The following is a 27,017-nucleotide window of genomic DNA, read 5'->3' as shown; positions in this document are numbered from 1 at the left end:
TTATATAAGCTGATAATCATACAAAAATTTTATTTTTAAATGAAAATGTAAATCTTGTCAATTTCAATGAAATGGTCACCCAAAGCAAGGGGATTTCAGTCTGAAGCCCAAGTCAGTTAAAAGTCTGAAATGTGTATAACACGGTGTTAGAACACTGGCCTAAGTATAAAAGTGTCTTTGTTAGATGTTCTCCGAGTTAACTAGCATGTTACCTAATTAACCTTTTGTCACCAATTATTGTTAACAGGTGAGGGTCCATGATTACTATAAATATAGGTAGCATAGGCACAAGTTTGTCATTCCTGAATGTAAGGGAGCAGAAAATGGCAAAATACGCTCAGTTAAGCAAAGAAAAAAGACAGTCTGTAATTGCTTTAAGAAATGAAGGTCAATCTTTAAGACAAATCGCAAGGACTTTGCAAGTGTCTGTAACTGCTGTTGCCAAGACCATCAAACGATTTGAAGAACCTGGCACTCACGAGGACCGAACAAGGTCAGGCAGGCCAAGGGTGACCTCAGAATCAGAGAACAAGTTCATTCGAGTCACAGGTCTGCGAAACCGGCGATTAACTGCCCCTGAAATACAAGCTCAGCTAAATGCTACTAGAAGTACAGATGTTTCAACATCAACTGTTCAGAGGAGATTGCGTGAAGCTGGCCTAACTGGAAGAATTGCTGCAAAGAAACCATTGTTAAGAGTGCAGAATAAGAGGAAGAGACTTACCTGGGCCAAAAAACGCAGAAACAGGACGTTTGAGGAGTGGAAGTTGGTCTTATGGACCGATGAGTCAAAATTTGAAATATTTGGGTCCAACCGCTGAGTATTTAAGACGCAGAGCGGGTGAGCAAGTTCTGCATGTGTGGTTCCCACTGTCAAGCATGGAGGAGGCAGTGTCGTGGTCTGGGGTTGCTTTGCTGGTGACAGAGTTGGTGATCTTTACCAAGTCCATGGCAAGCTCAACCAGCATGGCTATCATAGCATACTTCAGAGGCATGCCATCCCATCAGGATTACGGCTAGTTGGGCAGTCCTTCATTCTTCAGCAAGATAATGACCTGAACACACCTCAAAGTTGTGCAAGAACTATCTGGCGAAGAAGGAAAGTGAAGGACAACTCAATCTAATGACCTGGCCTGCCCAGTCTCCAGACCTTAATCCCATAGAACTTGTATGGGATGAACTGGACAGAAGAGTCAAAGCAAAGCTACCCACAAGTGCCCTACATCTCTGGGAACTGCTGCAGAAGAGCTGGGAAGACATGTCGGGTGATTTCCTGCTGAAACTTGTTAACCGAATGCCTTGTGTTTGAAAAAAACCTAGTTTCCAGCGAGTGTACTCAAACTTTTGACTGGTACTGTGTGTATGTATGTATGTATGTATATATGTATGTATGTATATAAATATACAATGCATCCTTTTGGGATTGGAACTCCACCTCAGAACTGTCTATGTCACAGTGTTCTAAGAACGTTTATATGTAAATCTTTCAAACTTCAACATCAGTCCACCTAGCTACTTCTACCATGCTATCTGACCAACGAGGAAGCCACAACGTTGTAGCTAATTATTAAAATAGCGATCAGTTTATCGATTACTTTTTCTTCTTCCGTTGTGTCTACACCTCCTGTTCTGCAGCACTGTACAGCACTTATAACTTGGGCAGCCTGGCTTGAACTGCAGTTCTATAGGAAACCCTTAGAACTCTGAGATGGCGTTTGAAGATGTCCTTCATGAATAACCAGGTCTTTTCCCAAGCAGAAGGGTCTGTTAGAACAGGACGAGCAGACAAAGAAACAAAACAGTTTGTGTTACCGATGGAAGACATAGTCAAATCACTATTTATGTTAACCAAATGTTAAAGCCAGAAGGGGTTCCAATAATGCTTCAGGATTTGCTCATACAGAGAAATGTAATATTATACATTTAATATCATATAAAATAAGTCATTTAAAGACAGTGGAAGTACAGTTTTGGAGTATTTGGAGATGCGTTTTGACTAATGTTTTGAGTTGTGTTACACCTCCAGAGAAGAAATTCTCTGCAGATGGAGCTACAGTGACACCTTGTGGTCAGACGGCTGCTTTGCAGGTAATCACACCACACCAGTCACTGGGGTTCCTTTACATTTATTCTTTCAGGGATTGCATTGCTATGGTAACAGTATGTTACCAGGACAGGATGGAAAATAAATAAACAGTCAAAACATGAGGACGGCTTTTTCACTTGATCAAACACACACGTTCTACACTAAGTGGCTATGAATGTGCGATACAAGAAAAAAATGTAACAGTTGTGAAATATCAGTGATCTTACCCAATGCATTCTTCTTATTACTTATTGTATTTTTTTCAGTTTCAGTCATTACAATCCTGGTGACTTTTTTAAAAGTTTAAAACACCCCTGTGGCTCCCAACAGAGCTCATGTCTAACCTGCAAGTTCATTTGCAGCCATGAATCTGCCCCCCCGCAACACACTGCCCCGAGTGGGTGTATGTAATACTGCATCAAATCTAAAGGACAAAACATTAAATAACTGATGATATTTTAGACCCACATCAGATTGCTCTTTAAACACTGCAGGGGTGGAATTACGACTCCTGTTGCATAGCAGTTTTACCCGTTCCAGGTTTTACTAAGAGCTTGATTACCCACAGTGTACAGGTAACAAGCTCGGGTGTGTCTAACTCATAGTAAAACCAGGAATGGGTCAAACTGCTGTGCAATGGGAGTCTCATTTCCATCCCTGCATCGCCGAACAGGTTTCTGAACAGAACGGTCGTTATCCAACCAGTAGATGACCGCGATACTGAGCCAATAGTAATTGTAACTCACTGGAACAGCAAACAAATACAAATGTATTCAAAACATTAAAAAAAAAAAAAAAAAAAAATCTTCAAAACAGTTTTTCGGTTCCGATTACCACCAGGGATGGAATTAAGACTCCCACTGCATAGCAGTTTCACTCGTTCCAGGTTTTAACATGTGCTGGACTAGCCCCAGTGTACAGGTAACAAGCTCAGGGGTGTCATTATTAAACTTATAATAAAACCAAGAATGGTTCAAACTGCTATGCAATGGGAGTCTTATTGTCATCCCAGAGTACTAATACCCTCCACAGTTAATCTCCTAGATAACGGACTCCTGTATCCTTCGTAAAAGCTATAAATTATTCAATTTAAAAAAAAAGTTTCAGTGGCTCATTTGTGCGCTGGTGTTTTCCCTGTGGCTGGGTAAGGGCTAGTCCAGAGAGACATCTCTCAGGCTCATCTGATAGGAGGCGGCTGCCTTGGATTCCTTCATCTTCTCCAAGCCGAAGAGCAGGTCCAGCTGGGTCACCGGCCGCAGTCTGTCTTCATCCACAGGCCTGCAAAGCAAAACAAAAAGCACGCCAGCCGTGACAAATCCATACGGAGAGGCTCTGCCTCACAGCTGTCCAACCGTTCTGGCTTTCTAGGAAACCCTAGCCTCCAACAAATCCACTTTAGTATTGTTCTGCTTATTAACCATGTTTAAAACACAATTCTGACTTGCTTCTATTATACCGATTGTCCTTTTCAAACTCAGTAGAGCTCAATATTTTTATATATATATATATATACACAATGGCTTGAGAGCCATTACTTGGACAGCCCTGGTTTTGATTATTATTATTTATTTATTTATTTCTTAGCAGACCCCCTTATCCAGGGCGACTTACAGTCGTAAACAAAAATACATTTCAAGAATCACAGTGCAATATTATTATTATTATTGATTATTGCTAATATTAATATTATTATTATTATTATTATTATTATTATTTATTTCTTAGCAGACGCCCTTATCCAGGGGCGACTTACAATTGTTACAAGATACCACATTATACTTACTGGAGCAATCTAGGTAAAGTACCTTGCTCAAGGGTACAGCAGCAGTGTCCCCCACCTGGGATTGAACCCACGACCCTCCGGTCAAGAGTCCAGAGCCCTAACCACTACTCCACACTGCTAATAATCGTATAGTTTACACAGAGTTCTCAATGCATGGAATAACCTGCCAGATAAAATCAGTAGCATTTAAGACAATAGGAACTTAACACACAATTGCATTCTGTCCTATTAAATGAAATGGGGATCTAGGAAACAGCAAGCCTGCCCCACAGACCTGTGGTCAATTACAACTGTAATTGTGCAATTCGTAATTAATCTCAATTACAATGTAATTGGAGTTGAACCTGGGCACACCCGTGCAACCGTATCACTGCTCAACTACAGTTCAGTTACGCATTTGTAAGAAGAAAGAATTTGTGTTTCTCTATGAAGTCCTGGGCGGCTCTGTGTATTCTCAGCGGTATAAAGCGCGTTACCTGTCCTCGTCGTCGCTGTCCTGCAGCAGCTGTGTGATCTGCTTCATCTGCTGCTTGCGCACGTAGTCCCGCACGCGGTACATGGCCGCATCGCGACACAGCTCCTTCAGATCGCTGCCCGAGTACCCCTCTGTCTTCTCAGCGATCTCCTTCAGGTTAATGGCGTTGCTCAGCTGCAAGAAACAGGGGGGGGGGGGGGATTAAAGCAACGTCCTGCACAATCAAGACCCTTTTAGCAATGTGCTTCAGTACATCTTTATAGTTTAGTCCTCGGAGCAACAGAGCTTGTTGACAGTCCAGTTTGTTTGAATCGTTCCCCCCTCCCCAAAAAAAACGTTTTAGATGTAGGTCCTCGTCGGCTTTATATACAGGATGTAGGAAGAATGAATTACTGCGATTACAGCGTTTGCACTGCAGTGAAACGACAGACCACAATGAGATACTCACATTTTCACCTGCCAGAATCAGCTTTAAAACATCTTGTCTTTGTTTTTGGGTCTGTAGAAGAAAAAAAACAAAAACAACAACATTACAGATCGATAGATCACGACCATGGCTGAGATTAGTGGTAAACCAGCAGCAGCTACGTCCACAGGTGCATAACCTTACCATGTTATTATAGTTACTTACTTCAACAAAATAAATATGCACCCAGAGAAGGTAATCAATGAGATCCCATTCGCGACTCTATTTAAATGACACACTTGTTTTCTTTACTGGGAACGTCCATCTACCTGTATTGCAGCTCTGAGCTCTGAATAACTCTGACTTTGTTCGACTTCCCTGCGTATTTTGTCTGCGTCCGGATTTCTGACTTACAGGGAAGTTGATCTGGAAGGTTGTCGGCATTCGACGCAAGATAGCTGGGTCCACATCCTGAGGTCTGTTTGAAGCTCCCATCACCATAACCTGAAGAGAGGGGAAAAAAGAAATGAAATCTATTAAAATAAGGTAATGCAAATCCAATGCAAGCCAACCTGTCTCCATTTCCTATTGCTGGTCCGAGAATCACCGCTGGAAGGACAGCCTTACGGGACTCTCTGCTCTATAAGGTAACCGCTGCTGCTGTTAGCAGAACAAAGCTGTGCAAGGCGCATTCCGTGTTCCAAGGTCAGAATGGTGTTGTGGCTTATAGTCATTGCAATCTATTCCAGTCCAGGTCCTTGTTCCAGACTAGGGAAAATAAGCAGTGTTTTATACCAGGTATGTAATTGTTTAACAGGTGTTCAATTAAGTAATTAGGAGGCAAGGTCCTGGTTTGTGATGGACTGAAAGAGCCACAAGCGAGTACTACTGTTTTACTCAGTGCTGACGGCACTCTGTAAAATAGGGATGCATAGCCCCCTCTGTGGTTTTCTAACCCTGCTGTGCAGTGCATTGTGTGCTCACCTATTAAACACCAAGCAGTGCTGAATTTAGAAACATTCAAAGTCTCTTCAATTCAACGGCCAACGTTTCGACTAGAAGTCTTTTTCAATGTCTTCAATTTTTTTTATTTTTTATTTTAGTATAAATGTCTGTATTGTGTCGTCCCCCCCCCATACCTGGCAGTCTGTCTCAGTGTCCAGCCCGTCCCACAGGCTCATGAACTGGGCCTTCATCATAGCAGTGGCTTCGTGGTCCAAACTGGAGCGGTTTCGCAAAAAGGAATCTGGAACAGAACAAGAGATAAGAAAAAAAAAAAAAATAAATTTTCCTGCTACAGAACAATCATGTCAAAGCAGGGGTGATCTGGTAAACTACGTGTATAAGCCTTGTATTCATCTCAAAATGTGTAAACAGCTTCATAATGGTGGAGGAACGAAAAAGTCACAGTTATGGATTTTTTTTTGCAAACGGTTTCACTATAATCACCGCCCAAAAAACACCTAACTGTTGAAAGATGATCACACACTGCTGTGACTTCCCATTGTAGTTAGAGATGAATCAAGAAAGGGTTCACACTGTTAATGAAAACTGAATTTAGCAGACAGCAGGAAAAGAGATTTTGCCTGCGTAGCAAAACAACTATATTGAGATCACAGTTTGACATGCGGTTTGACATTTGAGGTGAATGTGAAGTGAGAGTCTGACTGTCTGAAGGGAGTGCACTTTGGCTGAGCTCAAGAACACGCACCCTGCTTACTGCTCTGCTTACTGCTGTTGAAAACAATGAGCAAGTTAACAAGAACCAGCTGACAACAAGCCAAGCTCACAGCTTCATGAAGGCATATAAATTAAGCACAGGAGAGACACCGATACGCGCTCCATGTCCTCCCTGTGATCTTGAAGGTGTGGCCGCCGCACTCCCAGAGGGAAAGGTAGCGGAGCTCTACCTTCACTTCTGTAATGACCAGCGCAGAATTATTTTGCATAAAGATAACGTTTAAATATGTGAATACTGGAATCAAATAAAAGGAGCTTTGTTAAATTCTCAATGATTGCTTGGCCATGAATCGCTGTATGTTATAAACACAGCGTTAGTTTGCAGCTCTGCGTTTAAGCCGAGCGGTTTCTCTGCCATGGAGACGCACCTATTTCATCGATGAAGATGATGCAAGGCTGGATCTTGACAGCCAGGGAGAAGACGGCCGCGGTGAGTTTCTGGGACTCTCCGTACCACTTGTCGGTGAGGATGGAGGGCTGCAGGTTTATAAAGCGACACCCAGAGGCCTTGGCAGTGGCTTTCCCAATCAGAGTCTTTCCACAGCCTGGGGGGCCGTACAGCAGCACCCCTGCACAAGAAACACAGGAAATAAACAAACACAGACCTCGCCGCCATTTAAAAACCACACGACTGCTTATCACTCGTGTTATAAAAAAAACTCGATAGCAATCAAAAGTAAATCCCAGGAGACCATTTGTTATATCACGTTGATTGATTATCCAAGTCAGCTGAACACACGCTGCAGTCAATTTCTCCTTTCTCCTTAAGGTTAATTAAACTGTTAATATAAAACGTGGTCTGGCTGGTAAGAAGAGGCTGGCGATCATTTAAAGCTAATTGTTATTTTGAACGAGTATCACCTGAATTAGAATTCTCTCAAGTGGAACGGACAGCTTTGTTCCAAATAATACAAAGTACATTGTTCACAACTGAAAAATATCAATAGATTTTATTTATTGGGTGCAAACGCAATTTGTTTGGTTCAGAATACCACTGACCTCTTATTCAGTGTCTTGGTTCTGGACTCAAGGTGGCATGCCTGTTGCATTGGACGCAAGAGTTTACTCAGGTACCTGAACAATTAAAACAGCTCTTTGCGACTGGTTTCACAGCCCTCGATTAGCACTAATATTGGACTACTAAAATAGCACTAGGCAGTCCAAGCTTTGTGCTAATCGGGGCTGTAAAACCAGCCCTTGCAGTTTGAGCAATGAAATACAATTTAGCAATTGTCTCAAAATGATTACAAAAAAAACCCAAAAGGATTTACTTAAATGAGTTAACATGACCTGTGATCCAACAGCTATTGAACTCAGCAGTGGCCCTTCTAGTCCTGGTCTTTGTTCTAAATTGTTTTAACCAATTAAACCTCTATCCAGACCCAGAAGTAGTTAACGATGTTAAACCGGGCATGGAATGACCCTCCAGGACTGGGATTGGACAGCCCTGATGATGGCAGCATTACCTTTGGGTGGCTGGAAGAGTCTAGATCCCTGGAACAGATGTCTTTTCTGAAAGGGCAGAATGACCGTGTCCTGGAGCTCCATGATGACATCATCCAACCCGGCAATATCCCTCCAGGTCACCTGTAACAGCAAAAGGAAGAGGTGAACCAGGGAGAGCCAAAATCAATCCGAAATTCAACCGCAACTCTGAAGAAGTCAGAAGCAAATGTTAGTCTGGCCTGCCGTTTTCCCAAAATATTTTGTGTTTGTTTGCTGCAGACGAACATTTTAGCAACCGTTTCATTTAGTGCTTCTTGCGAATAGATCTCTCTTGCATGGGGGCAGCGAGGTCATTAAATAGCTTCTCCTAACTTTCACCTCTGTAGGGCTGGGTTCAAACTGGGCTCAGCAAAAGCCTCCCAAATCACATTACCTTTTACAAACACTAAATGGGTTGATTTGACTGGCCTATTCTCCACTGAGGCAAACCAAAGCTGGATTCAGCATTTTATAGCATGAGAATCCCCCCTGCATTGCATCAAGCACTAAATTGTACTGGCATTAAAGCCAGGGACAGGTGTTTGATGCAATCCAGGGTGATTCCCCTATTGCTGTAAACTGCTATACAATCAAAAAATAAATCAAGCTCTGACTTAGCCCGGCGAGGTGTAGGTTGATCAAATCAGCTTTTAAAGTGAAACCGGACCAGACATTTCAAGCGCGTGGGCTTGCTGGGTTCTGATCCCGTTGACGGTGTCGACAGGCTTTGTTTGTGACCCACCTTCATGCTCCGGGGGTCCACCAGGTGGGACGCGATGTTCATCTCGTACTCCGTCAGCTTGAGTCCCTGCACCCCGATCTGCTTCATCAGCTGCTCTGCCTGCACCCAACAAAGGATCTTAGAAAAGGAGGTGGGGCTGCAGAAGACAAGATGCCTTCTAAACCACCCACCCACGCATGCACACAGAGGCTCCTCACATCTGTTTCTACCCTAAATATAGAGGACTATTATTTTTATTGGATGCCTTGCAATACACCTAGTCTGAGACCCACTGGTCTAATTGCCCTTATATAGGGTGTATACCTTTGCCACTATCGGCAGACCACTACTCTTTCTCCCAGGGGTCTGTCTGACTGAGGTTCACTAAAGGGATGGTAAGAAGAATTGGGTTTTGTGCTTGAACTCTACCAATCCTGGAAGAGGCTGGTAGAGGACAATGTAGTGATGAAGCAGAACTCTACCACTGCTCTACCAAGGAATGCCCCCGTAGTTGCCCCACAGGAGAGATACCCCTACCCTCTTTTTGGCCTGCAGCTTCTGCTGCCGCGTGGGATCCAGGGCGTCCACCACCCATTTGATGCTGAAGTAGGTCGCCGCCCCAAATATGGTCAGACGCACCACCAAGCCTACCACCTCGTTCCGGGTCAAAGGTCGCACAAGAGCATCCCGGGGAATCTCCTTCAGCAGCATTCCCTCCGCTATCGCTTACACACCTGCCAGAAACGAGACAACAACAGGGACGGGAATAAGACTCCCATTGCATAGCAGTCTGATCCACTCCTGGTTTTACTAGGAGTTCAGTAAGACACACCTGAGCTTGTTACCTATACGCTGTGGCTAATCAAGCTTGTAGTAAAACCTGGAGGAATGGGTGAAACTCCCATGCAATAGAATTCTTATTTCCATCCCTGGAATACAATTTGCTGTGTCTTAATGTTGTGATCTCTGGGGTTGCACAAAAGCAGCACGGAAGTCTTTTCCCTGCTGAAAATTTCAGCCACTGTTGGCAAGATGCTCACCAGTTAAGAGTTGGGAATTGAAATAAATATTTATTAACTGGTATATAAAATCCCAGCAAACTGCCAGCTCTGACCAGGAGTTATAGAAAGATATGAAAAGATATGCAAAAACAAATAGTTTTTTCTTTAATGCATGAATCATTAAAATAATGTATTTGTATAATGCTTTTAAATCAAAAAGCAACGCAAGGTTAATGTATTGACTTGAGGTTTAGGGCTTGATCAGATCACACTCGCCACAAACACTTAAACCAATCATAAAAACATTAAAAATAAAACAGGTTTTATTACAATACATACTTTTCTTTAGAGGTTTTCTGGTGACAAAAAAAAAATGCAATTTCGTTAATCCATCTCGTTCAGTCTTTTGCAAATTGTACTACAATTCTTTACAAAGAAGAGGCACACAGTGTGGGTTGCACGGTCGTCAGGTGCGAATGACAGCGATTTTAATTTGCACACGTCGCTGCACATATCGCGCGAAGGACGGATTCAACGTTAAATCGTTTTTTTTTTTTTTTTTACCCATGTAGAATTTCATTTACGTTGATAAGAACATACACGGGTAGCGTTTTTACACCTTTTATTAAGGTATTGTTGTTAGGTGTATATGAAACCTAATTAAAATCAGCTGAAAACGCAACCGTGTAAAAATAAAACTACAAATGATCACTCTTTCCTGGTCAATGCATTTTTTTAACCCCTGTTTTAACCCAGTCGGTGTAGTATGCAGAAATAGGGAATGACATCATACGATATTACTGACGCTTCGCTCAAAACAATGTACTATACAATGTAAAAATACATACCATAAATAAATAAAAACAAACATACGACTCAGATCGAATTGGATGCAACCCTCTGTTTTCACGAACGCTGTTCAGTCGATGAAAACACACGTGTCAAACTGAACAACAGTGCGATATTTGAGCAGTATTTTTTTTTTAACAACAATAACAAGCCATGGAATTAAAATGCACCTACTGGTGACATCTTCTGCAGCATCCTCTGTGCTACTTGACATAAAGCCCCGGGGGTACAACAAAGACTACCCACCGCATCAGTTCCTACTTGCAAGGCGCACTATTCAAAACAACACGAAAAAGTGTCTTAAGAAACACCTACCACATGTGGCGCACACTTGCGTGGGAATGGGCTGTACCTCACTTTTTTTTTTTTGTTAGTTTGGTTTTTTTGCAAAGGGCCACCTCTTAAAAAAAAGGTATCCTGCCATTCTGTGGTAATCTGTAACAGCTGTATCTCCCTGTTGCGGGTGTATTCTCGGTTGGCAGGTGCTTCCTCGTCATACACTTTGTTTAATTTAATTTAATAAACCATGTTAAAGTTCACAGAATACAAGTTTGTAGATTTAAATTGTGGCACTGAAGCGTACTCTGCCATCATTATGTTCACATTGCATTTATTTAGAAACCAAACTTGCATTGCTTGCCAGAGGCACGTGGGCAGATGCATTACCAGACGTGACGATACGAATCTAATTCGACGCTGAGAGACCGAATGCACCAGTTTGAAAAAAAAAAGACACAAAAAACAGATAATTTATTGTCTAATGGTGTATACAGTATTTTCTACAGCAAGTATGCTCCATGTTATGTTAGAATTAATATAAACATTCCCGGGGCTTTTGCCTAAATGCAATTACCAACCTTTACAAAAAAAAACCCCCAAAAACATCATGTAATATTCAAATTTGTACGGAGTTTTTCTGAGTTTTTCGTGGTTTGAAATGTACTGTACTTTGATTGATGTCACGGCTAGCCATTAAAGATTTGCCGCTTGCAATAACGACAAAAAAATTGCTGCGATTATCCAATAGGCGACAAGGGGAGGGGTCTTAAATTGTGTATAAAAGTAGAATCGACAGAGCGGGAGTTATCAGTTAAAACGAGGTTGTCGAAGGAAGCGGGTGAAGTTTCTAGTAGTTAAACAGTAAGAAACGTAGTGTTTTATTTTTTACAACTAGCATAATTACCATTATCAAGTTTTATAAGTGCTACAGTAACAGTTTGACATAAAGTACCGTATATTTAAAGATAATTAGTAAGGAAACTTTTTGAATTTTTAGACATGCGTGCAGTTACGTGTGTTTTTTTTTTCTTCTATTTAATCCGAATATATTTGTTTGAGCTTAACGTTACAGTATACTATTAAGTATAATATACGGATGTTTCCTCAGTCCAGAATAAGTCGTGACCTTGAAAAAACAAATAAATGCAACCAAGAGTATTGCAATTACGTTACGAGAATTTTAAGCTTAAAACTCAAAGGTGCATCGCTAAAATGTTATGTTGTGTTACACAAATCCGGAATTAAAAAATGCCTGTTTTTGACACGAGGGTGTGCCCAGGCAAATCGCTTTTATTTGATATGTGGATCCAGCAATCTTCATATTTTTCTTGTGTGGGTTATTAAAAAATAGGTACATAAGGATATTTTGAAAACAGGCTACAGTGTTACCAAACTGATAACGTATTTAAAGTTGAACATCTCTGATTGTTTACTATTACTTATCTGCCGATGCTTTTGCGTTATTTAAATGTTTTGATTTTAGCGGTTTGGAAAACAAACAAAAAAAGTGCTGTCTATTATGTAGCGATATTAAAAATTGAGTTCGGTTTTCCAAGTGGTTGCACGCTTGTAGCATGAACATAAGTTTATTTATTTATTTTTTTACACTTGAACCCGTGGTAGTTATTACGAAGGCACTTCTGTGTCGAAACGTTGGTGTTTTTTATGAATTAAAAATATTTTGAAGCCCAATTGAGTGTGCAGTTCTCTCTTCATCGATATTATTATTCACATAACAGGCTAATACAATATTGCTGAGGTGGGGGAAGCATTGGTAATTAGAACCAGGATAAGGCTTGGCCCTTGCTAAATGTAATCCTTGCAAAATGATATGTTTGGGTGAACACATCCACTACACATTACACTAAGAGAGAAGCAAGCTACATTTAACATCTTCCACCTCCCACCCACCCGACACAGTTCTATGTATTTTTCAATCATTGACATCTTTCTCATTTCTCTTCTCAGACTTTCCCTTTTGTGAGTGAGTAAAATGGATCCTGACAAGACAAGGTTTAGAGGGTTCCCCATTGCGGCTAGAAAGACTGGTACGCAGCAGCAGGCTCCCGGGCTAAAAGATGCTGCGCCCGGACGGTCTGTCTCAATCGGACGGTCCAGGGGGCTACAGCAGCCCGAGAGCCCAGGCGTTGGGCGATCCTGGGGGCTACAGCTGGCTGCTGAAGATCAAAGCGTTGGGTGTGCGCGGGGGCTGCAAATACACGAAGACCCTGGTGTGGGGCGTGCCAGGGGGCTGGCGCTGCTTGAAGACCCTGGTGTGGGGCGTACCAGGGGGCTGCCGCTGCTTGAAGACCCTGGTGCGGGGCGTGCCAGAGGGCTGGCACTGCTTGAAGACCCTGGTACAGGACGTGCCAGGGGGCTGCCGCTGCTTGAAGACCCTGGTACGAGGCGTGCCAGGGGGCTGGCACTGCTTGAAGACCCTGGTACAGGACGTGCCAGGGGGCTGGCACTGCTTGAAGACCCTGGTACAGGACGTGCCAGGGGGCTGGCACTGCTTGAAGACCCTGGTACAGGACGTGCCAGGGGGCTGGCACTGCTTGAAGACCCTGGTACGAGGCGTGCCAGGGGGCTGGCGCTGCTTGAAGACCCGGTCATTGGCCGTGCTCGAGGTCTGCCATCGCTTGAGGAGGCTGTGCCGAGCGTACAGGTGGGAAGGGGTGTGCCAGCCCCTGTGAGGCAGGTAAGTAAATTCTCTTTAATCGAGGGATTACAAAAAAAAAAAAAAGTGGTTGAACTAATTCAGAGGGGAATCCCCAGGTCTGTACAATGCCTACGTTTTTGTTTTGTTTTTTAAATACAGCTGTGGTTTATTCCAGCAGGGTATACTGAATAAAGGTTTCCCCACAGTAAAAGCGCAGCAAAATGTAGTAAAGCACAGCGAAAGCATTGTAAAGCACAGCGAGGGATGGTAAAGCATATCGATAAACACAGCAAACCAGGGTAACTGTGGGCAGTGCAGATTATAACCATGACAGAAACATGGTAAAATGTACAGAAACACACTGGTAAGCTTTTATAAGGGATAGGTTGATCAAACTGCCTCTTGGCGCTTGTGAAAGGTGAGGGACAATGACAAACTGCCAAATGATGTTGTGGTTTTAATGGGGAGTAATACCCGCTGCAAGCTTAGGCTGAGACCACCAGACTCGAGCCACACTGCCAGCTGTGACCCAAGTCCAATGTGAACGCAAGGGAATCTCTCATTGCTCCCTTGTTTTTTCAGGTGGAACGTCCCTCCTCAGCCCCTTCACTGGTGTCGATGTTCAGGGGAATGGGGGTAGAGCCTGCAGCAAAGGCTTGGGGTCGTGGTGCAGAACCAATAGGTAAGTACAGTCTAAAAATTGAAGGGTGATTAATGATTACCCTTCATATTTAAAATACCTTTGTGTGTTTTAGCAGGGGGTTTGTGGGTTTTGTGACTGCTATTGGGAGCCTATCAAACTCTTTAACCTGTGTTTCTCTTGCCCCTCTGCAGTTGGGGCCCCCATGGGGAGAGGTGCCTTTGCAGATGTTGGAGCAGAGCCCAAACCTCACATTCCACAGAGACCTGTCACAGACAGGGGGCCGGCAGGGGACGCCAGTGTGGGGAAGGAGGCAGTGGGACGCAGCAGGTATGGTAGCCTGGGAAGCAACACTGTAGCTAGTCTAGAAAATAGAGGGTAACGATTGGATGTGCTTGGGTAACCAAAAGGGTTTGTCCTACCATGGCAGATTTGACGTGCTTTTGTGTTATCCCTGCTCCATGGATAAATAGAACCACATTTTTACGAGCATCAAAAAGGAATCGCTAAAACTTCGAAAGCATTTTGCATAAATGAATGAAAAAAGAGCACTGTGTGTGAGGAGTGTGTCGTGCTGTCGGTGATCACGTGGCGTTTGTTTTCTGTTTGCAGTTTCCTTGGGCGTGGGGAGCCAGCCCCACAGGTGACAGGTGTGGGGAGAGCGACTATCATTGAGGGGCCCCCAAAGCCCTCCCCACTACCCCCAGCTGTGAAACCGGGGGGCGTTCAGAGAGAACAGCCGCAGTAAGTTGTTCTCATCTTTAAGAGGTCAACTATAATACATATATATATATATATACAGCCATGGCCAAAAGTTTTGCGTCACCCTACAGAATGAAATCATTTTACTTCATAAAGTCGAATGAAACCTGCTGATTAATGTTACGTTAACGTATTGAATTACACACCGCTTTGTAGTTTTCTCATATACTTAACGAAAAAACTGACAAATTGAAAAATGTGAAATTTTTCGAAATATAACATGAAATATACTGTACTATTATTATGGCTTCCGGTAGACTTTTGCAATATAATTTTGTAGTTTCTTTGATTACATGATGTTAAATAAAATATCTAAATTATGTTCATAATAGGTTTTTTTTGTGTTATTATTATGTCTCAGTCCTAAAATTATAGGTGATGCAAAACTTTTGGCCACAGCTGTACATGATTGGGAGTTAAAACAAATGTATTTGTTTGCCTTTTGTGTGTGTTTCGTAGCGAGCCACTGCAGAAGAAAGGTTTGAAGGGTAATCCGTTGACTGTGGGATCCAATTACATCACAATCCGCTGTAAAAACGAGGCTGTCTACCAGTACCACGTTACCTTCAGGTGTGTTTCCATTGATTGAAAACTCTTTGCTGTTCCACCCCTGTGAAATTTTGCTGAAGTTGTTGACCTACCTTCTTAAAAGCATGCGTGGTTGTGGCAATACCCAATAAGTATCACGCGGCAAAGACCTAATTTATATCCCTTAGTTTATTGTTTTGTACTACAGTAGATCCTGTGATTTAGTGTTCGTAATGGATGAACTGCATATTGCTAAACAGAGACTTTGATTCAGAATGTAATGCATGCAGAAGAGGAGAGTGTGATGCAGGCATGGCTGTCTGGCCACGCTTTTATGTGGATGTGAAACTGATGAATATTTTTCTGGTCTGTTTTGTCCAGCCCTAACGTGGAGTGCAGAAGCATGCGCTTTGGTATGATGAAGGAACATCGTTCTCTCACCGGAGAAGTCACAGCCTTCGACGGATCAATTCTGTACCTCCCCGTCAAACTGGAAGAGGTCCGCAAAGCCAGTTGTGCTCATGTGGGCTGTACTGGGAGCCCTTTAAACTTCAGCATTCAAAAAAGCTTTTCTTCTGCCGTGAAATTGATTTTTTAATGGAGATACGCTAGGGGGCGCAGTTTGACAAACCGCTTCTAGATAACAGTCCGCTAATGCCAATTTAATTCTACAGAGGAAAATAAACTGAATAAAAAGGAAAATTTATATTACAATCATTTAGACTGGCTGAGTAAAACTCTTTTCTGTCCTGTGACTCAAGTGGAAAGAAAATCTGCAAAGATATGTTTGCTGGCAACTACAGCTATGGCCAAAAGTTTTGCATGCCCTAGAATTTTAGAATGAAGACATAATTTGAAAAAATTAAACTAAATGAACATAATTGAGCTATTTTCTTTAACATCTTGTAATCAAAGGAACTACAAAATGATATCGCAAAAGTCTACCAGAAGCCATAATTGTAGTACAATATTTCATGATTTCGAAATGTCAAATTTTTCAATTTGTCAGTTTTTCATTAAGTATATGGGAAAACTACAAAGCGGTGTGCAATTCAATATCTTAAACTAGCATTATTCAGCAGGTTTCATTCAACTTTATGAAGCAAAATGAGTTAATTCTATAGGGTGATGCAAAACTTTTGGCCATTGCAGTATGTGCTTGAGGTGCTTTGTAAAACTAGCCCCTGGTATTACAAAAGGTGATAAAATATTAATAAACTGCAAAATCTCAGAATATTAGATGAATCAGTCAGGGGGTCCGGTGCATTTACACTGGTACATTCGGCTGGTGTATCCTGCTTTTCTATTCCAGGTTGTGAACCTGAAAAGTGAGAGGAAAACAGATGCCGCTGAGATTGATATCAAGATCCAGATGACTAAAATCCTGGAGCCCAACTCAGACCTGTGCATCCCCTTCTACAACGTGGTGCTGAGAAGGTCAGACTGTTCAAAGTAACGTCAGTTATACCTGCTCTTGTTGTGTCCCATGCTTTGTTTTTGGGTTCTAATGTTTGTGTTCAGTGTGTTTGTTTTTGTGACCCCTCACCCCCCTTGATAATTTATACCCTACTTTTATACTGCATGTAAGAAAAAAATAATAATGTAAAACTTGAAAAGGAACAACTCAGGATCTTGCTCGAGGAATGCTGCAAATAAAAGGACAGAGACCTCTTGAAATAATCGCAAGTGCTTGGTTTGTCAGGGTCATGAAGATCTTGGGTTTGAAACTTGTTGGACGAAATCACTACGACCCCAATAGTGCTGTGGTCCTCGGAAAGCACAGGTAAGAGTGCGTTTGCATCCAGAGCGTTCAACCTTTCGTGCAGTAAAAAGTTTGAGGGGGGATTTGAAAAACTGTCAGCAGCACTCTGCAGTCCTTACTACACAGATTTGTGATGTCAGTGTTTTTTTTAATTAGTTTTAAAAATAATAATGCAAATCCTCAAACTGTACTTTTTTTGTGTCTGACCTAGTCTACACTATATAACCTGTATATGTTACAGTCCAGATGGAGGAGCCCCTGGGTCTCCCAGTGCAGTTTGTTGGTATCTCTTCAGCATGCTCATTGGCTGCTGGGGTAATGCTTATGTTTAAGGTTGCAGGTGTGGCCTGGCTACTCCTCCTGTATCAAGCGCACAGACGGCGGCCTCTTCCTGACTGTCGACGTTTCCCACAAAGTGCTCCGAAACGACTCTGTGCTGGATGTCATGTGAGTGCCTGCCGTGGGGGTTTATTAGTCCAGCCATTGAGAAGTTTTTTCGTGCATCTAACTGTTTCTTACTCGTATTTCAGGAATGTTATTTACCAGCAGAGCAGGGAGAGTTTTCAAGATGAATGCACCAAGGAGCTGATTGGTAGTATCGTCATCACCCACTACAATAACCGCACCTACCGCGTGGATGACATCGACTGGACTAAGTCTCCGAAGGACAAGTTCACCATGGCCGATGGATCTGAGACCACCTTCATTGACTATTACAGGTCTCAGAGGCACAAGTTACAGCTATGGCCAAAAGATTTGCATCATCCTATAGAATGAACAATTGCTGTAATGAAACCTGCTGAATAATGTTACGTTAACATATTGAGTTACATGTCGCTTTGTAGTTTTCCATTTAAAAGCTGACAAAAAAGGAAAAATGTGACATTTCGAAATCCAACATGAAATACTATACTACTGTTCTGGCTTCCGGTAGGCTTTTACGGTATCATTTTGATTACATGATGTTAAGTAAAATATCTGAATTATGTTCAGATAGTTTTTGTTTATAGGGGCACTGTATGGAAAATACGTTAAACCTAAATTAAACAGCAGAATTCGGAGAATATTTCTTTAGGTCATTTCTGCATCTGCTTAGCAAGGTGAGGTCATTTGGAACAGTTCTTTTAACTCAGAGAGTATCAGAGCCCTCTTAAAATATGAGTAGTGTGTGTAATGATTTTTTTTTTGTTTCTCAGCAAAAACTATGGGATTATCATCAAGGAACTGGATCAGCCTCTTCTTGTCCATCGCCCTAAAGAGAGATTGAGACCAGGAGGAAAGGTACATTTTTTTTATAATTATAATTGATCACTGCGATACAGTCAAAAAAATAGTGACAACTAAAACCTTGTTTCCATGCATCATTCATCCTGGGTTGAAAACCCTGCTGCCCCAGATACTGCGTTTCCATGTTCATTTAGACGACCCGCATTGGCTGCCAGTCCGAGCTGCCCCTGATTTTTTTCGGACCCTTTCCCAAAGCGGGATGGGTGGAAGTACGTCACAACACTGACCAATCAAGCGACAAGGGGGTGTAAACATTAAATCCACACCCGGGGTGAGCAGGTTTCGCCGTGCTTCAATATTCTCGTATTTTTTTGTAGTAACAAAGCTCAAAAGAATTGTTCGGATTGTCGGAAGCAAAGCAATAGCGTTTTGTAACCGCCAACATCCGTCAAACTCGCATTGCATGGAAATTCAGTTCGGGTAGACTGTCAGTGGGGGTTCAGGAGGGGTACGGGACGACCCGGATCAGCTGGGATTGGCGGTCAGTCCGTGCTCATGGATATGAGGTGTAGATGTTGCGCTGTGCATTGTGAATTCACAGGTTCTGACTGGCGAGATCCTGTTGCTTCCAGAGCTGTCCTTCATGACGGGGATCCCAGACAAGATGAGGAAGGATTTCCGAGCCATGAAGGCAAGTCAGCTGGGATTGAACAGGGCTAAAGCATGGCTCATTGAAGCAGAAGCCCTGGAAACACTGCAGTGTCTGTCATGCTGCTATAACCGATATTTTTATCTTAGTTTTAGTTTTGTTTGGTTGCTTCTTATAAGGTGCTATAAATATAGCGGGGCCATAATTAAAAAATGCAATCCCAGACATTGAAATGCACACCGGAAGTACAATTTTGCATTTAATCCTCTCAATACTACCGATTTCCTGCTTTCCCCCCTGTGTATGAAATGAAACAGTGAAGTACAGCAGAATGTTTTGATGTTTTTTTTGCCCTTTTAGGATTTGACCATGCATATCAATGTGAGCGGGGAACAGCACACAAACTCATTGAAACAGCTCCTGAAAAACATCAACACCAGCGAAGATGCCTTGACTGAGCTCGGCCGCTGGGGTCTGGTCATCGGCTCCGAGATCCTGCTGGTCAGTCAGCAGTGCTGTTTGTTTTGGGTACTTAGCTGAGGTTGGCATGTCCACTCAAGATCGTGCACACAACCATCAACACAGTGTGGAATGCAGGGAGCTCTTTGCAAAGCCTCAAAAGCATCTGAGGAAAAAATAGATTCATTCAATAAACTGAGTAAATGTAACATTTAAATAAATAAATAAATAAATAAATAAATAACACATTTGCAGTTGCGCTTGGACATATTATGTGCTGTCCAGCAGGTGGCATTGTTGAAGCACTTTGGTCAAGTTGTTAGTGTGCTTTTAGGGTCCTGGGCTATTTTATTTTTCCTGCGAATATTTCTTAACAGTCTCTTTACTGTAGGTACTATAAAAAAAAAAATACTTGCATGCCAGCTCTCTTTCTATTTGGATACAGTGTGAAGGAAGGACCCTTCCGCTTGAGACGATTAGCTTGCAGTCTGCTTCGTTCGTGACCTCTGCTGATGTCCAGTGGTCCAGGGAAGTTGTGAGGGATGCATCTATTAGCTGTGTAAGTATTATTTTAAAAACGCACAGTCATGAGTACGACTTCAGATGTTGAGTTTGATGCAGACTATTCCATTGCAGGACTTTGTTCCAGCCAGTTCCTTAATTATTCAATTGGCCCTGCTGACGCCTTCCCTCTAGCTTTGGGTATACAAAAGCTGTTTTAATGGACAGAGATGTCCGTGCTAGAAAAAGGCATTTTACATTTTGCAATGTCATTGCAGAGTTTATCCCCTAATATTAATATAAAGAATGTAAAAATGAAAGGCGGAAGCAGTTAAATTATTGCTTTGATTTGTGTGTTGCTAGTTTTGCAACATTGAAATTGTTGGGGGGGGGGGGGGGGGGGCGATACTTTGGTTATGTCTCACAACCCAGATCCCTCTGAACTGCTGGGCCATCTTCTACCCACGGCGCTGCTCAGAGCAGGCTGAGGAGCTGGTGGCCACCTTCGGGAAAGTGTCCGGGCCGATGGGCTTGAGGCTTGACCGGCCAATCCGCGTGGAGCTACGGGATGACCGCACCGAGACCTACGTGAAGAGCATCCACTCGCAGCTCACCAGCGAGGTAATACAAAAAACACAGGAGGGTCCCCCCTGTATCCCACTGTAGGGCTCCCACGTGTGCAAATGCAGTTTATAGACATGCTAATGCAGTAAAGATTGTGCCAAAGTCGCAGAGAGAAAGTACAGCTATGGACAAAAGTTTAGCATCGCCTAGAATTTTAGGATTGAGACATAAGCTATATGAGCATAATTTAGATATTTTATTTAATCGAAGAAGCTACAAAATGAAATCACAAAAGTCTACCGGAAGCCATAATAGTAGTTGAGTATTTCCTGTTAGATTTCCAAATGTCAAATTGTTTTCCGTTTTTTCTTAAGTATATGGAAAACTGCAAAGCGGTATGTAATTTATAATACGTGCTTGTTTGATTTTTCTTTTTTTCCTCTCTAGCCGAATGTGCAGCTGGTTGTGTGTATTATCACGGGCAATAGGGATGACCTGTACGGTGCCATTAAAAAGCTATGCAGTGTTCAGTCTCCAGTGCCTTCTCAGGTGATGTGGTTTATTTTAAAAGTTTCAGGTCTCAGTCCCTACAGGATGTTTCTGTTGCTACCATAAACTTGTAGACAAATTCCTTTCTGTGACCGAACAATGCAAATATATCCCCTTCAGTCGCTGCATGCATAACTGTACCACGTTAAGTTTCCTATCTATGTATCTATTTTATAATGCATGTTATGTTTTTTGTTAGAGTTTTGGCAACACTTTTTTTTTTTTAAAGTACTGTGTGAACAAGCCTAATCACCATTGAACAATGGGTCCTATTGCACACAGGCCTTCATATTTCCAAACAATGTTCCATTATCTGAATGGTGTCTAGCTCTGTTTTATTCTGGTGACCTTCTTTCTGTCTGTGTTGATGTAGGCCATAAATGTCAGGACCATCTCGCAGCCTCAAAAGCTCAGGAGCATCGCCCAAAAGATCCTGTTACAGATAAATGCAAAGCTGGGGGGTGAGCTCTGGAGTGTAAACATTCCTTTGGTAAGTATCAGTAAATGTGGAATACCACAGTACTGTGTACCTCGCAATACCCCTCAGATACTACCCAGCTCTGGCTTTACAACTGCATGTAGAACGAAACACTGAAGTATAGCAGAATATAGCAGAATATTTTCATGTTTATTGTTTGTGGATCAAGAATAGGAGGCTGTGTGGTCCAGTGGTTAAAGAAAAGGGCTTGTAACCAGAAGGTCCTCGGTTCAAATCCCACCTCAGCCACTGACTCATTGTGTGACCCTGAGCAAGTCACTTCACCTCCTTGTGCTCCATCTTTCGGGTGAGACGTAATTGTAAGTGACTCTGCAGCTGATGCATAGTTTATCCACACCTCTGTAAGTCGCCTTGGATAAAGGCGTCTGCTAAATAAACAAATAATAATAATAATAGAATGCACTTTATGTATGTATGTGTGTATCTGTATGTTTGTATATATATGTATAGTGAAAAAAAAATGTGTTGGTGGTTGGCAGGGATAGGGTTAATTTCTGTCCCTGCCAGGTAAATGTGGGTGTAAATATTTGATTTAATTTAATAAGTCACCTGCCTGTAATTAGCAGGGAGCTACATAACAGGAACCAAATGCTTGTACTGAAGGCAAGAGGCTGTCAGTCGGGGCGTGGCGGTAAACGGCATAGCCATCCAGTTATAGTTCATTGAAGAAAGCAAATTATAGTTTGATACTCCATGTGGGAGTTCAGTTTTATTTATCTTTGTTTTGTGACTAATAAGTGCGCCACTGCGCTAAACTTCAATTTCTTTGTCTGGGTTTGCTTAAAAGCAAACGAACAAGTGAAAATGTAAGATATGTATACAAATACACACACCCCTCTGCCTCGCAATGCTTTGCCTGCATGCCAAGCAAAAGCCCAGTTTGTAGATCAATGAAAGTTAGTGATTTTACATTAAAGAGAAGGTACAATTCAGTTATCTTAATTCAGTTTGCAGGGCTCGGGTAACGAGGATGTTTTTGTTTTTCTGACCCCAGAAACAGCTGATGGTGATCGGAGTCGACGTGCATCACGACGCCAGCAGAGGGAACAGATCGGTCATGGGTTTTGTGGCCAGTCTGAACGGGTACATTTCTTTGATTAAAAACGTGCTGCTGTTCTGTAAAGCCCATGTAACACCAGGCAACGTTATCTGTCCACTTTGAACCCCTTAAGATGCACAAGGAAATGTTCTTCACGAGGAGGAAACTGACCATTTGGATGACCAGATCCAACCTGTCAGTACGTTTTAAAACCCTGGTTCGTGCCCCTCATTGCAAAAATAAGAAAGTTAGCATCATTTTTATTTGTGGGTCATGTGTCCCTTGTCCCTTAAAGGGTTAAAACACACTGTTGTAGGTGTGTTTTTAAAAAACTTTTTTTTTTAATGCAGTTTTCAACACGTGAATAGTTCAAGCCTCAGAATCTATAGTATTTTTTACTTTGTAATTCAAGTGTGATCTATGCACTCAACAGCTGGTGTTCCCGATCAGTAAAAGTTCATAAATTGAATGCAAATACCCACAGTGATATTTAGCCGCATTATCACAGAAAACAAATGAAATGGTCACGATGTACCATATTACAGTAAAATATTGGGCAGGAGCGAAATGCCCCATCAAATGATCCGTTAAAGAAAGGATAGAAGGGCTCCCAAGTGGTGCATCCAGTAAAAGCACTCTCGTAGAGTGCAGGATGCGCCCTATAGTCTGGACGTCGCCGGTTCGAGTCCAGGCTATTCCTTTGCGACCGAGGACCGGAGCTCCCAGGGGGCGGTGCACAATTGGCCGAGCGCCGCCCGGAGGGAGGGAGGGTTAGGTCGGCCAGGGTGTCCTCGGGTGTCCTCGGCTCACCGCGCACCAGCGACCCCTGTGGTCTGGCCGGGATAGAAATGCTCTTCTGTACTGTACAAGGCTTGTTATTTATTTCAGACCTCATTTATGCATTGGTTTTCTTTTGAATGATATGTCATTCGTACATTGTGTTACATGAACCAGTACGGACATGGTAATGTTTGACACTGAGCCCATTTCAAGCCGTGTTTGTTTGAATATTCCTGCACTCATGTTTGCTGTTTTATGCCCAGCACGCTGACGAGGTGGTATTCCAGAGTGGTGTTCCAGATGCCTAATGAAGAGATTATCAACGGGTTCAGGATCTGCCTGCTAGCTTCTTTGCAGAAGTATTTTGAGGTGAGAATTGAAGCGAGTCCATTGGCAGAACAATAAAACAAAATCTACATTTCCACTGTGGTCTACCGAAAGCCATGGGTTTCTTATTCAATATGGATCTCTAAACGGAGGGCAAGTCTTTTGTCGGCGCTGTTCGTTATCGTGGTTATGCAAAATTAAACATCTGACAGTTCAGGGGAGTTTTTGTGTATAAAGAAAATGACAGTAATATTTAAATGTGATACCATTTAAATCATTTGAATAGCCAACCATCTCCGTGTATCTCCACTTTTTTATTGAATTAAAATACGTAAATATCTGCGAAAACATTCCCAGTTCCGTATCGCAGGGCTATATTGCATTAAATATAGATAAGAAGCAAAATTTGACCCTCAAACCAGCCTCAACCTCGGCTCTTGTGGTTCATCCTGTCACCAGATCCCCTTGATAGTACAAGACCCTTACTATGTACAGCCGGGTGTTCATCGTTTGTTCCGACGCTCTCGTCAGGTTAACCACAACCTGCCCGAGAAGATCGTGGTGTACCGGGACGGCGTGTCGGACGGGCAGCTGAAAGCCGTGGAGGACTTCGAGATTCCGCAGCTGCTCAAGTGCTTTGAGACCTTCCCACGGTACGAGCCCAAGATGGCGTTTATTGTGGTGCAGAAAAGAATCAGCACCACCCTCTACTCTTGCAGTGGAGACCGATTTGGAACCCCTCCGCCTGGGACGATCCTGGATCACACTGTAACCAACAAGGAGTGGTAAGCGATTTAAATAAACAGTGCGCTGTGCCGCAGGCTGGAGGACTCATGCATGACGTTTTTAATGAACTGAATATCTATTTGGTTTTCATAGACAGGTTTGTGTCTGCCAGTTTTGCTGCGTTTTCATGCACTAGGTTTATTTTTTCTTTAATCTCTCCTGTTGGAAAACATGGATTGAGAATTGATTAGCAGTTTGCTACGCATGTGGACTGGCAGAGCTATACTGGTGTTCTTTTCTGAAAAGAAACTAATATTGCAGATAGCAGACTGTTTGGTTCAAATTGCATGTACTGCTAACAATTGATAAGAGACCTTGTTTCTACAAGCTTCTTGTCCAACATTGACTGCAAGCTAACAAGATAACAGTGCTATGGACCAGGAGGGGCTAGGCTCTAAGACTTTTGGGAATACAAAGCATAAAGGAGCTAAAAGGCTCCCAGGGACTGCCGTTGGACCCAAAGGTTCACAGGGAGAGTAAGAGATAATACTACTGGACTTAAAGGGTCTAAGGCAAAACGGAGAGAAGATGACAAAAACCAGATGTATGGACCTTTTTGGGGCACCAGGGGTTTGAGGAATGCACTGAGTTCAGAGGTCGTCACACTAGATCACACACACACACATACACACACTCACACAAAATGAAATATATGTTAACAGGATAATGAGTTGTACCTTTTCTATTGGTTAAGTGTCAGAGAAAGAGGAGGAGAGAGACACCTATGCAGAAGGGTATTTAATGTCATGCAACAATTGTAAGAACGAGTATTCTGTGTCCTGTACCTGGGACCAGACTCCCTGCATATTTCAATAAACCTAACAACTGACTGAAGAAAAGGACTCTGTGCAGTTTCTTGAATCTACTTACTCACCATCCTCTTTTTAAAGTTACATCATCTCCCTTTCAGGGTTGATTTCTATTTGATGGCCCATCATATCCGACAAGGCTGTGGGCTGCCCACCCACTACATCTCCGTCTATAATACCGCCAATCTCAGCCCTGACCATTTGCAGAGGTAAGACGTTTTAGAGGACTTGTTTCTAATCGGGAGTTTTTAAAACTTAAGTAATATGACTAATGTTTAGGCCACATGCTTCTCAGACCGATTACCCAAACTTATTTATGATGTCGGTTGACAGAGAGTGGTCTTAATAGTGAGCAGATCACAAGGAGAAGTTTACTGTATGTTTTTTAGTATCATCCCAGCTCCATTGGACCTCGAAATCCCTTGAAACAAGCTTTTAAAATGATAGTAGCATTACTTGTCCGGGTCATACTCTGTAAGGAGAAAAATTAGGTCATCAAAATGCACGCTTCAGACATGTTCTCACCATGTGTGGATTTTGCATGCACATGACACCTACCTTGAATCACAGGTGGTTTAGGTATCATCATCAACCACAAACGGAGGAAACGTCTCACACAGGATTTGGTCCACTTGTGCTGCAGAGACATATGTTGTAATTTTTTTTTTTTGTTCTTACAGGCTGACCTTTAAGATGTGCCACATGTACTGGAACTGGCCCGGGACCATCAGAGTACCAGCGCCGTGCAAATACGCACACAAACTGGCCTTCCTCTCCGGGCAGGTTCTACACAGCGAGCCAGCCATACAGCTGTCCGACAAGCTGCATTTCCTGTGAATTATAATTAGTATTATTATTATCTGTGATTTTGGGGGGGGGGGGGGCAAGCACTTTAAAGCACATAAAAAGGAGAAAAGAGTTTGTAAAGCCAATTTGATTTATGTTTTGTATTCGCCTTTGAATTGTCTTTTTGTTTTGTTCAAATGATCTGTTCCTCTGTACTATGTTGTAGTACAAGCAGTTCAACTGAGCTTGTGCTTGACTACAGTTTTTTTATGTTAAAGTTTACGTACCCTTAAAGTTCAGGATCGTGACAATGAACGGTGGGGGGTGGGGACACAGGACACCGCCACCCCTGTACAACGTATTTAAAGATGTTTACAAGCATACAGTATTCTCATGGCTAGACGTCCTGTGTATCTAGATTTGTTTAGTCTAGAGAGTTCATAAATTGGCTGAATTAACTTTAAAGTATTTGCATTCAATATATTTATATAATTTAAAATAAGTAAATACAAAGTTCGCCAGCGCTTGCCGAATAAAATCCTGCGTTTAAAAAAAAACTACAACATTTCTTGTTTTAGGGTGGAGAAAATGAATAGCATCTGAGAAGTAAAAGACCACAATAGATTTAGTTTCGTTTTTCTCTAATCTTGCAAAAACGTCCCACGGAAAATGCTGCTTTCTGCATGTTGCAACACCCCCCTCCCCCCTCACACAAGTGTCTATATTAAGCGGTTAATGCAGTAACACTTGTAAGCAGCTGCTGAGTGGAAAACCATTTACTGCATATTATACACCCATCTGAACCCTGGAGAAGAGATTGCTTTGTCTCTACCTGGACTCAACCTGGATACCTAATCAGCAGGGGC

General features: G+C 42.4%; 2 protein-coding genes across 6 annotated transcripts; one reads left to right on the top strand and one right to left on the bottom strand.

Annotated features, from left to right (window-relative positions):
• Positions 1–2,110: 2,110 nt before the first annotated feature.
• Positions 2,111–10,841, bottom strand: LOC131696518 (outer mitochondrial transmembrane helix translocase-like). Of its 4 annotated transcripts, none has more exons than XM_059013650.1 (10): positions 10,721–10,841; positions 9,234–9,430; positions 8,718–8,816; positions 7,957–8,077; positions 6,859–7,059; positions 5,890–5,996; positions 5,165–5,254; positions 4,793–4,843; positions 4,346–4,518; positions 2,111–3,364 (listed from the first exon to the last, which is right to left on the bottom strand). In XM_059013650.1, exons 2-10 carry the CDS (start codon positions 9,405–9,407, stop codon positions 3,238–3,240), a joined length of 1,143 nt encoding a protein of 380 aa, XP_058869633.1. In that variant the 5' UTR covers positions 9,408–9,430; positions 10,721–10,841; the 3' UTR covers positions 2,111–3,237. The 4 variants fall into 4 exon arrangements, with proteins under 4 accessions (XP_058869633.1, XP_034768344.2, XP_058869634.1 ...); XM_034912453.2 differs by having other exon boundaries at positions 9,336–9,430; XM_059013651.1 differs by lacking the exon at positions 10,721–10,841 and adding an exon at positions 10,546–10,701.
• Positions 10,842–11,629: 788 nt separating this feature from the next.
• On the top strand, positions 11,630–26,238 carry LOC117397939 (piwi-like protein 2). Of its 2 annotated transcripts, XM_059013664.1 has the most exons (23): positions 11,630–11,686; positions 12,794–13,523; positions 14,067–14,166; positions 14,319–14,454; positions 14,737–14,868; positions 15,346–15,456; positions 15,796–15,913; positions 16,727–16,851; positions 17,117–17,197; positions 17,510–17,623; positions 17,707–17,895; positions 18,373–18,457; positions 19,005–19,094; positions 19,413–19,553; positions 19,957–20,070; positions 20,445–20,633; positions 21,024–21,125; positions 21,499–21,615; positions 22,619–22,707; positions 23,707–23,812; positions 24,302–24,555; positions 25,467–25,574; positions 26,046–26,238. In XM_059013664.1, exons 2-23 carry the CDS (start codon positions 12,819–12,821, stop codon positions 26,200–26,202), a joined length of 3,363 nt encoding a protein of 1,120 aa, XP_058869647.1. In that variant the 5' UTR covers positions 11,630–11,686; positions 12,794–12,818; the 3' UTR covers positions 26,203–26,238. The 2 variants fall into 2 exon arrangements, with proteins under 2 accessions (XP_058869647.1, XP_058869648.1); XM_059013665.1 differs by lacking the exon at positions 19,005–19,094.
• The last annotated feature ends 779 nt before the right edge of the window (positions 26,239–27,017 follow it).

The sequence above is a fragment of the Acipenser ruthenus genome, chromosome 46 (assembly GCF_902713425.1).
Source record: "Acipenser ruthenus chromosome 46, fAciRut3.2 maternal haplotype, whole genome shotgun sequence".
In the NCBI taxonomy this organism is placed as follows: Eukaryota; Metazoa; Chordata; class Actinopteri; order Acipenseriformes; family Acipenseridae; genus Acipenser; species Acipenser ruthenus.
Note: the sequence above shows the minus strand (reverse complement) of the source record. Positions and strands in the feature narration are given on the sequence as shown.